The sequence below is a fragment of the Neomonachus schauinslandi genome, chromosome 14 (genome assembly GCF_002201575.2).
Source record: "Neomonachus schauinslandi chromosome 14, ASM220157v2, whole genome shotgun sequence".
Taxonomy (NCBI): domain Eukaryota; kingdom Metazoa; phylum Chordata; class Mammalia; order Carnivora; family Phocidae; genus Neomonachus; species Neomonachus schauinslandi.
Window position 1 is genome coordinate 16,343,387 of NC_058416.1, and position 11,107 is coordinate 16,354,493.

At 39.5% G+C, this 11,107-nt stretch overlaps 1 protein-coding gene across 1 annotated transcript in view; it reads left to right on the forward strand.

Annotated features, from left to right (window-relative positions):
- LMAN1 (lectin, mannose binding 1) overlaps positions 1-8,572 on the forward strand; it is a 27,719-nt gene extending 19,147 nt beyond the window's left edge. The window contains exons 11-13 of the mRNA XM_021686392.1: positions 382-535; positions 4,883-5,004; positions 5,292-8,572. Of these exons, the coding sequence (XP_021542067.1) occupies positions 382-535; positions 4,883-5,004; positions 5,292-5,328 (313 nt within the window). The 3' untranslated portion in view covers positions 5,329-8,572. The remainder of the gene's footprint in view (positions 1-381; positions 536-4,882; positions 5,005-5,291) is intronic.
- Positions 8,573-11,107: the final 2,535 nt, after the last annotated feature.

An 11,107-nucleotide genomic window follows, 5' to 3' on the forward strand; every position in this document is an offset into this window, starting at 1 on the left:
TATTTATTTATTTATTTATTTATTTATTTATTTATTTATTTATTTATATTTGAGAGAGAGGGAGCATGAGTAAGGGCAGAGACAGAGGGAGAAGCAGGCTCCCCACTAATAGGGAGCCTGACGTAGGACTCGATCCCAGGACCCCGGGATCGTGACCTGAGCCGAAGGCAGACGCTTAACTGACTGAGCCACCCAGACGCCCCATGAACTGTAGTTTTATAAATTGTTTTCCCATCCTGAATACAATTCAGTATTTCTAAATATTGATTTTTTTTAATCTAATATAATGGGCTTAGAAATATATCTAACCTTTTGAAATGTGCAACTGAAAAAAATCATTTTTCTAGCAACTCCCTTGTCTAAAGGGATTTTCTGTTTCAGGAATTCCATGAGTGAAACTGTCAGGCTGGTCAGTGGCATACAGCATCCTGGATCTGCAGGGGGAGTTTATGAGTCAACCCAGCACTTCAACGACATCAAAGAGCACCTTCACATCGTGAAGCGGGACATAGACAACTTAGTGCAGCGAAACATGGTAAGCTCTTGCCTTCTACTTTTATCATCATCAGTCTTCCTTAGAATAGAAAGAACACATAATTCTACTGAAAATATTATAACTTTTAACTTAACCCTAATGTTCATTTTTAATATTCAAGGTAGAATTATTCCATATGATCCAAATGTCTTTATGTTCCATGTTTCCATACCCTATTGAATAGAATTTTTTTTAAAGATTTTATTTGTTTGGGTGCCTGGGTGGCTCAGTCGTTAAGCGTCTGCCTTCGGCTCAGGTCATGATCCCAGGGTCCTGGGATCGAGCCCCACATCGGGCTCTCTGCTCAGCGGGAAGCCTGCTTCTCCCTCTCCCACTCCCCCTGCTTGTGTTCCCTCTCTCACTGTGTCTCTCTCTGTCAAATAAGTAAATAAAACCTTTAAAAAAAAAAAAGATTTTATTTATTTATTTGAGACGGGGGAGGGGCAGAGGGAGAGGGAGAAGCAGACTCCCTGCTGAGCAGGGAGCCCGACGTGGGACTCAATCCCAGGACCCTGGGATCACGAGCTGAGCCGAAGGCAGACGCTAACGACTGAGCCACCCAGGCGCCCCTTCATACCCTATTGAATAGAATTTTTAAAAAATACATTGCTATTCCTATCATTGGAGCTGTCACAGTCTCAGCTTTTTTCTAGATTCTTTCTGTAAATTTTCTTTAAAAAAAAAAAAAATGGCTCTTGTTATCAGTAATGATATCTTTAAACAGTTTTAAAAAGGTGAACATCTAGGGGCACCTGGGTGGCTCAGTTGGTTAAGTGTCCTGGGATCAAGTCCTGGGATCGAGTCCTGCATCGGGCTCCCTGCTCGACAGGGGGCCTGTTTCTCCCTCTCCCTCTGCCGCTCCCACTGCTTGTGCTCTCCTGCTCTCTCTCTCTGCCAAATAAATAAATTAAATAAATAAATAAAATCTTTCCCCAAAAAAGGTGAACATCTCTTGACCCTTTACTGAGACAGACGCTGGGTAGCTCCCACTTCTCTGTCTGGGCCCTGAGGAAGCGCAGGTCTGACACTGGATGATTGGTAGCCTCTTTCTTTAAGCAAGATTCTTCTTTTTCCAGCAATTTTTCCTCTCTTACTTGGTTCACTTTTTTAAAAGTTTTTTTTTGTTTGGTTTTGATTTTGGTTTAGTTTATCAGGCCTTTTTTTTTTTTTTTTTTAAGTATAAGCCCCATCTACTTTTTTAGAGATTGGCCATAAATACTAAAGATAGGTAACATGTTTTCAAAGTTAAATATGCATAAGAGACAATATTAGATGACAGACCTGTGGTACTTTTAAGTTTTTCAGTTTTAAATTTTTCCTTAACTTATTTACTGGCTTCCAAAGCCCTTATAAAATTCACAAATGTGGGGCTCCTGGGTGGCTCAGTCATTAAGAGTCTGCCTTCGGCTCAGGTCATGGTCCCAGGGTCCTGGGATCGAGCGCCGCATCGGGCTCCCTGCTCAGCGGGAAGCCTGCTTCTCCCTCTCCCACTCCCCCTGCTTGTGTCCCTGCTCTCGCTGTGTCTCTCTGTCAAATAAATAAATAAAATCTTTAAAAAGAAAAAAATTCACAAAAGCTTGTAGCATTTGCCTCTTCCCTTTCCAGTCCAATCTCCTTGAAATGACCAACACTGAAAATTTGCTGTGGAGCAACCCAACCAAAAATGTGCTAGAGAAATGAACAGTGTTCATGGGAAAAGCTTGTACCATATGTTGAAAAGATGCTGAAACTACTTAAATAACAAGAGAAATGAAAAATAAAACTCTCCTGTGATACCACACCTGTTTGACGAAAAGCCAAAGTCTGACAACATACTCCCTTGCCAAGGCTAGAGGAAAACACATTGCTAGAGGGTGTACAAGATGACACAACCCTTAGGAAGGAGAATTTAACAATGTATAGTAAAAATACACATTCATTTGCCTATTGAACCTAGCATTTTTTACAGATACACTGGCAAAAAAAAAAAAAACCCAGATACCTAGAGGCACCTGCGTGGCTCAGCTGGTTAAGCATCTGGCTCTTGATTTCAGCTCAGGTCACGATCTCGGGGTTGTGGGATGGAGCCCCACATCGGGCTCTGTGCTCAGTGGGGCGTCTGCTTGAGGATTCTCTCCCTCTGTTCCTCTCCTGACTCCCATGTGTGCTCTCTCTCTCTCCTCCTCCTCTCTCAAATAAATAAACCTTAAAAAAAAAAAAAAAAAAAAAAAACCCGGTATGCTCAAGGCTGTTCTTGCAGGACTATATCGAATAGCTCTAAAAGACTGGGGACAGGTTGAGGAAATGGGAAATAAGTAACAGGATGGTAATTATGAACCCAACTCTATGGATAATTACACTCAATGTAAATTTCCTGTAAATTTGTATCTAGACTAAAGCTCAGATGGTTTCTCACATCTACAGAGTAAGATAGATTCAAAGAAGGCTAACTTTTACACTTGTGCTTTTTATTTCTTCCTTATTGGGGAACAATCTGGGGGCACTATAGTTTCTCTGTCCACTGTTTCTTGCTTTTCTTAGTATAAACAGAAACTATTTTTACAGATAGTAGCAGACTGTACACATTTATCTTCTCTCTGCTTTCTTTCACTTACCAGGGTGGCCATAGTGGTATACAGATACTTCTTATTCCTCTTACAGCTGCATGAACCCCATTATGTGACTGTATCATAGTTTATCATTTCTCATGAGAAATCAGTCTTTTGTTTCTCTGTACCTAATGTGTCTTTTTTCTCTACTTTTAAGATTTTCTCTCTGATACTGATTTTCAGCAGTTTGATTATGATATGCTTTGCTTTTGTTTCCTTTTTCATCTGCTTGGGGTTTAATATCTTGGTTCTGTGAGTTTATAATGGTCATTAAATTTGGAAAGTCTTTAGCCAGCCTGAGTTCTGCCTGCCACGGGGCTCGATCCCACAACCCTGAGATCATGAGCCAAAACCAAGAGTCCCACACTCAACTGACTGAACCACCCTGGGGCCCTTTCTAATTTCCATTTCAATTTCTTCTCTGATCCATGGGTTTGAACTTGTCTTTCTTTGGCCTTCCCCCCTGAACCCCCCCCCCCAATGCTGATCCCATCATTTCTTGCCATTTTGTTCACTGCCTTTGCCTTCAGACAGGTGTTGTTTGTTTTAGATTGGATTTGTTTCTAGCTCTGCTAGTTGTCTTCTGCTAGGTGGTTGGTCCATATTACCCAGTCTACCTTCCCAGAAGTCCTAGTACCTTATAGGTTATGTGGAGCTTTATATCTTCAAAAGTTTTTTAAAAGTATCTGTTATCCTTTAGGAAAGAAAGTTAATATGTTGTTAAATAACTTTCCAGAGGTCATTAACTAGTAAGTGGTAGAAGGGAAGTACTTAGGTCTTTAACATGTAATCTTGTCTCCTTTATATTTTCGGATACTGCCAAATCTATATTTTTATGTATGTCTTGGATATTCGTATTTTTCAAATATGAGTTAAGAGTAACCATTACCTGTCATCCAAAGCACTGTGGTCTATTCCGAGTTCTGTTTGCGGTTATTCTCTCCCAGTTTGGGCCTGTGTTACAGCTGTGGGAGGTGTGTGTGTACTGCAGGGCGTTGTCCCACGGATGGAAACATACTGAGAACAACCAATCCGAGAAGCTGTTCTGTCTGGATACCTTGATTAAATCTTTGTCCCTGGTATTTAATTACCCCCTTAAAATAGAAAGAATACCCATGGAAATAGGAAAAGAAACATTTTTCAAAATACTAATTGGTAATGTTGGCTGCTAGGAGGTTGGGAGGATGAGGGCTAAGAAAAAGCCATTATATTTGTCAGGCAGTTCATTGGTGGGGTGACCATGACTGAACCAGAACACTTTTGAGAATAAAGGGGATATTATTAATAATCACTGTAGTACAGCAAGTATAAACTGGGTGTGTTCAGGGAATTCGTGGTCTGTGACCATCAGGAACACAAAAAATCATCATCATTGTGCTGAAGATTCGAGCCAGATGGCAGTGTGTTAGTGACTGGACCGTGAAGGTAGAGGCCTTCCAGTGTCAACTACTCTTTCAGAAAGTTCGGTGGTGGGGGTGTCTGGCTGGTTCAGTCAGCATGACATGCGAATCTTGATCTCGGGGCTGTGAGTTTGAGCCCCACGTTTGGCATAGAGATTACCGAAAAAGTAAATAAGTAATCTTTATTTAAAAAAAAAAAAAAAAAGGGTAAAAAGTTAAGCGGGTGGAAGATATTTACGGGACAAATAAATGAAAATCTTGAGTTTATGTAGTTAACCATGAATTTAATAAAGGTTTCACATTTATTTCTTTTTCTAAAATACCACTTTGACTAATTGTAATAGTTCTTTGCCTTATAGCCATCAAATGAAAGACCAAAATGCCCGGAACTGCCACCGTTTCCATCGTGTTTATCTATGATGCACTTCGTTATATTTGTAGTGGTACAAACGGTGTTATTCATTGGTTATATCATGTATAGGTAAGTCTAAAATTTGGCTCAACGCTTTTCTGTATTTAATTTTAAATATTCAAAGTAACCTATATGTGTAACCACTTTCAGTACGTTTAAAAATCGGTTTAACACAAAGCAAGTAGTATTTCTAGTCTATTTCAGTCACGTGGGAGTGCATGTATAGAAAGTATGCTTATCTTAATGCATTTTATACTTCGAAAGGCACTGTATATTTCAATTCTAAGCATTCCTGTTTCTTTCTGAAGTAAAATATATAGAACTTTCAGATTTTTTTTCTTTCTCTTTTTCCTTAGGACTCAGCAAGAAGCAGCTGCCAAAAAATTCTTTTGACCACCATTTTCATATGTGTACATCATGTATGTATGTACAGAATGTCTTTTTGAGGGAACTTAAGTATTTAAATTGCTTCATAGTCTAAATTATTAAATTTTGTATAAAATGTTTAAACATTGATTTGCAGTAAGAATAAACCTTAAAACAAAGACAACCACATGTAAATTTGTGCATAGTACATAAATCTATTTAAATTTCAGTGAATTTCTGGCCAGTAGAATACAGCCACTGAACAGAATATTGATAAATAAGACAGTAAATAATAGAAACAAGGGGCAACCCCGAGATGTGAAAGTTACCCCTAAGTCTCCAGTGTTGGACGTTTCTTTACTTAACATAAATGTACTTGCCCTCCTGCCCCCCAAGCTATGTGGTGTAACTTAGAGCTCCCCGTCATGTTTAACCAGTCTTTTTTTTAGAGGTCAGAATTTCCTACTCTAAGACCCAGTCCAGCAGTCCTTTTATCTAATACAATTCCCTTTGAAATCAAAAAATATTTTGTCTGAGAGCTTTAGGATCTAGATAATAGGCTTGAGAATGTTGAAGTATCTTTCCCTCTGATTATCAATGATACATTTCACTTTTAAAGGAAATTTTGGGGGAAAATTAATAGCTGCTCTTTGCCTGAAAAACCATTACGGTGAAAATGTTCCTTTCATAATGGTTGTTATGGTTCTGCCTGGTAATGTGCTCAGTTCATGACTGCTCATATTCGTGAATGTCTCCATGCCAATAATATCAGTTCCATAGTATGAAAATAATTTTTGGATTTATGTTTGTAATTTAAGGAACTTACTTCTCCCATTTTGTATAGTATGTAAATTCAGCTCAGAGTACATGTCCTGAGGAGATTTTAAGTTCGCCAAGAAACCTACCACTGCATTTTGGTTTACATCACTCCATACAATCTGGTGTTGTTTAAGTCAAGGAGGCTGGAGTAGAAGCAGTATTAAGACGTTTGAAGACAAAATTTGAAAAATAGAATTAATACTTCTGATTTCTTTCTTTCTTTCTTTCTTTTTAATGCCAGAACTAACGATATTGTGAAGCACTTATTAGGAAGCTTAACCTTGAAATGTCAGACTGGAAAGGGTGGTTGTAGTCTTTGTACATAGTTGTCCTAGGTGTTATAGAATCAGTCTGTAAAGGACATTTTAAAATGCAGACTTCATGTTGTTTTCACAGCTGATGTTGACCTATGTTTTTGCTGACTTCAAAATACTCTTTTACCTCTTTTAGCTAAGTAGTTATCTTTCATTTGTCATAGAATCCAAAATAAGTTATACTGTTTTATAAAACCGTACCATTTCATTCTTCCAAATCTTCATAAATTTGTTCTCAAATGTCATTGACAGATTGGGCTAACGGCCTAAAATCTATACAGAGACTATGAGGCACTCTGCATTATAGCAGCACCTACTTCGTACTGTGTACGCAAACAGTCCTAGCATTGCTTTATAATTTATATTAGTGTTTATCCTGGAATGCTGAATAAGAATATTCTAATGACTTACTCACTCTACTTCAGTCACTTTAACAGAGAAAATGCTTCTCTGGTGTTTCTCCTTTGTGGTATTCACATTTTGAAATTCATGTTCCAGAGACATCATCAGAGAATTTGCTCTTAATCTATGGGAGAAAAAAAAAAACCTTCAGAAGAATATTAAGTTGTGGGCTGTGAAAGTTGGGAAGTCCTGTTGAGATAAAAGGCTGCAAAATATCCAGTGTTGTAAACTCCGTGGTCTTGTGTGCCTGAACAGACTAAGGGGACACCAGACGTATGTGTGCAGTGGACAGAACAGACGACAATTCGAGAGGAATGGTGCTGACCATTACTAAGTCAGGTGGAGAGAGCTATTACGAAAATGTGTGAATCTTTTTCTTTTTTACTTAGTAATTTAATTTACTTGAAGATCACTCAGTAAAGCAGTTCGCGCAGGCTATTCATCATTTTCTTTGAAGTTCTGTTTATTTTCCTCAAAGTCATTGACTTTAAGTAGCTCATTTCTGAAAAAAAAGTTTGCTCTGTGGAAAAATCGATCACTGCCAGGATTCTTTCATTTCTGTACTGTTTTGTGTAATTAAATTTGTTACCTTCTCTCACACCAGCAAGTATTTTACAGGTGCCTTGGATTAAAACAAAATTGATTTTAAAATTTTAGTGTAAGTCATTGTTCCTGTGATACCACTTTTAGAAAGAAATCCAATGACATAACGGCTAATACTTTTTTTTAATGTACCTGTTTGTGTTATAATTGTTTGAATGTTTTATTCAGCTTGAAACTTTAGTAAGAAGCCACAAACAATAAACAATGTTTTGTTATGTATTAAAGGGACATCAGTGTTTCTCAAAGTGTGGTCCGTGGGTCATGGTGTGCTTGTGAAGCATACAGATTCCAGGCCTCCATTCCAAACCACCTGAATCAAAATTCAGGGGCGGGGCTTCAGAATATCACTTTTCAACAAGCACCAGGTGATTCTGAGCACACTAGTGTCTGAGAACCACTAAGATGGGGAGTGGGAAAAACAAGTATTTTGTTTTGTTGGTTTAAAGCTGAATATACCATTTTCATTTTCGATGACATTAGCAAATGTGCACTGATTCGTTTATTCTTACAATTAATGTTCTTCTTACTAAAACTCTTGGTTTGTTAACAACCAGACTAAACCCAGATTGTTGCCTGTAGCTCTTGGTACTTTGGTTGATGGCTTTTAAACTTACAAAATCATCAGGTCATGGTCAGGCCATGAAAACTGCCCATCTCAAAGTCTGCCTGCTAAAGCATTTTGCTTTCCTGATTGCGATTTTTGTGACATTTTATCTCAGACAATTGTACTTTTTTGATAACTTAGGGAGAACAAATTACTTGAATAAGGGATTGCCTGACCCTATGCGTTGCAGAGATACAATTTTGTAAAGAACTTAAGTAACAGTTGTGAATATTAAGATGTGATTATCTTTTCCTGTCCATGTGCTTATTGCAGGGAGATAGTGAGTAAACGATTATATGGGGGATTTTTTTATTTATAAGATCTAATGTAAAATCACCACTTGCAGTTTTTTAGATCTGTATGTTGCCCGTTTAATATGTTTCTTTTAAAGTTTAAAAGGGTTTTCTATCCACTGTTAATTTCAATTGGATAACATTTTGTCAAGCGTTTTTTCCTGACTGTTATTTGATGCTAGCTGGAATTCAAGAAATGACATTGACCTTAACAAATAAAGAAATATTTTAGTAAATTTACTTTTTCCTTCATTGATCTCGGGTAGTAAGTAGTCATTTATTTTCCAAGTAGGCCTGGATTGTGATCCTGTCTCATTTGTCGTTTGCTGCGCGCTGTGCCCTAGGGTGGCCCTACCACACGCAGCATCAGCGCATGGAAGCAGAGAGAGAGAAGTAGGAATGATAATGGGTACCGCTTACCCTTGCTGGTGATGATCAACACCAACTAATTAAGACAGTGTATGTGATGTTTTCACCTTTAATAAACCAAATACTGGTAAAAGTGTAGTTAAGCTGGAACTCTTCATCATTACTAATGGCAGTTTTTAAAAGTACTTTAATCTTCTTGGCAAGAACCATTTATTTAACCAAGTAATTCCAATTTTGAGAGCCCATGCAGTATTAAAAGGAAAGAAGGGGGCTTTGGTGTCCGACAAAGCTGGGTTTAAATCTTGGATCTGCCACTTAACTAAACATGATTGTCAGTTTCCTTATAATATTTCTCTCACAGGCTTGGTAGCATTGTAAAGTGGTTTCAGAAAATGGTAATCGACTCTCTCCTGCTATAACACAGAGAACTACAGGATGGAATAAAATAAAAGATTTAAATAAATTAGGTGGGTTTGAAAGAAATCAGAGGAAATGACATAATGCCTGATCAGCGAGCCTGCTGGGAGGGCGAGGGGTGGTGGAGACCAGACTACGTGTAGGTCAAGCCTAGACCCTGGTCAGAGGTTACGCAGTTCACTGGGGGCATTGCGGATATGCCTTGCCTGCCTTGCCGTAGTAAAGATTTGGGACTTTATTCAGGTATGATGAGAAGCCTTAGAGGGGTTATACTTGGTTGCCCCATGTCACAAATCTTGGGATATTTATTTTCCTTTTCTGGAGGAATAAAAGACTCTACGCATAGCAAATAGATTATTGGATGTCCAAGTGGAGAGGCCATTGTAATAAATTGAGGAATAAAGAGATTTTAAAGACATCCCACTTCAAATGGAATTATCTACTGGGAAGACCATGAGAGATCTGATTTCAGGAAACAGCAGTATCAGGGGATATCCAGCTGCTGCACCCATGTAGCTACTACCTAAGGGTCTCTGTAATGCTAGATTGCCCCCTCCCCCACATCCATACTGGAAAGTAACTAGGGATTCCGCTTTCGGAAGAGCACTGTTAGGCAGATCCTCTTTCTCTTTGGGAAATAAAAGTGGTTTTTAGGACACCTGGGTGGCTCAGTCAGTTAAGGGTCTGCCTTCGGCTCAGGTCATGAGCCCAGAGTCTTGGGATGGAGCCCCGTTTCGGGCACCCTGCTCAGCAGGGAGTCTGCTTCTCCCTCTCCCTCTGCCTGCCACTGCCCCTGCTTGTGCCCTCTCTCTCTCTCTGACAAATAAATAAAATCTTTTTCTTTTTAAGTGGTTTTTAATCTCATGAAACACTGCAGTGTTTTCTAAAGGAGAGTCGGGCTGACCTGAGCAAACACAACACGGAATCCCAGGCGGTAGTTTTACCCTGTCAGCTAACGGGCTCTGTAACACCCCTCAGTGCGAGAGGAGAGGAGACCTGGTGGGTTCAAAATGGAAGTGTAGGGACAATGGTCCGAATGCACTAAGTTCTAGGCAGTGCCTCTAAAAATGAAAGTGAAGCCAGTATGAATGCGCGCCCTTGGTCGGAGCATTCGGCTCAGTTCCTATCTCATCCTGACCCTTTGCAGTCTTTCCCGCTGAGATCATTTTAGCAACATCTTTAAATAGGTTAGTAAAAGGGAATTATTAACCATTACCCAGTTCTGTACGATCTGAGGGGTCCATGCCTACAGACAAATTAACGAGCCCAGGTTACAAAGAGCCTACATCTCTTTCTCCGCCCCACCCCCTCTTGGAGTGCTTTAATTAGAAAGATACTAACAGATTAAAGTCTTAGCCATACTCAATTCCTCCCTTGACCTGAAGAAAACCACAGCCACTGAAAATGTGCTGCGTGTTAGAAAACATTGTCAAAAGTTTGATCGGAGTACACCAGTGAGCATGAACAGAGACCCCAGGAAGTGGACCCAGTGTAAGAGGGGAAAGGTGACCCCGTTCCACGTGGGTGATTTAGCTCACGTTGTGCTTACCTTGTGGGTTCGAGCACTGAAAGTGTCTGGTGCTTCATTTCCAAGCAGAGATGTAACATGTCAGTGCGGGAGAAGGCTAAGGTGATCTTCCAGATCTAAGTGAAGGGCTCGCTGGCTCGCCCTTTAGACTTACCTCAGTTGAGGATTGATGTATGGGCCACGGGAACCACGGAAGCAGGGCACAACTCAAGCACACCAAAAGGCAAATCCTTGCATAGTACTTAAGAGTCCAATGAGATAAAATGATGGATCAAAGGATTATTTTTGCTTAATGAAGCATTTGGCGTTTTGAGCTTCACTGGACTCCGTTTTCAACAGGATGTTGTGCTCAAGGGCTGGAATTTGGACATTCCATTACAGACATGTAGTCAGTCAGCTCTGATTAATTGAAACAGGACTCTTGATGAAGCCCTGCTGCGCTTATAATTTCAAATTT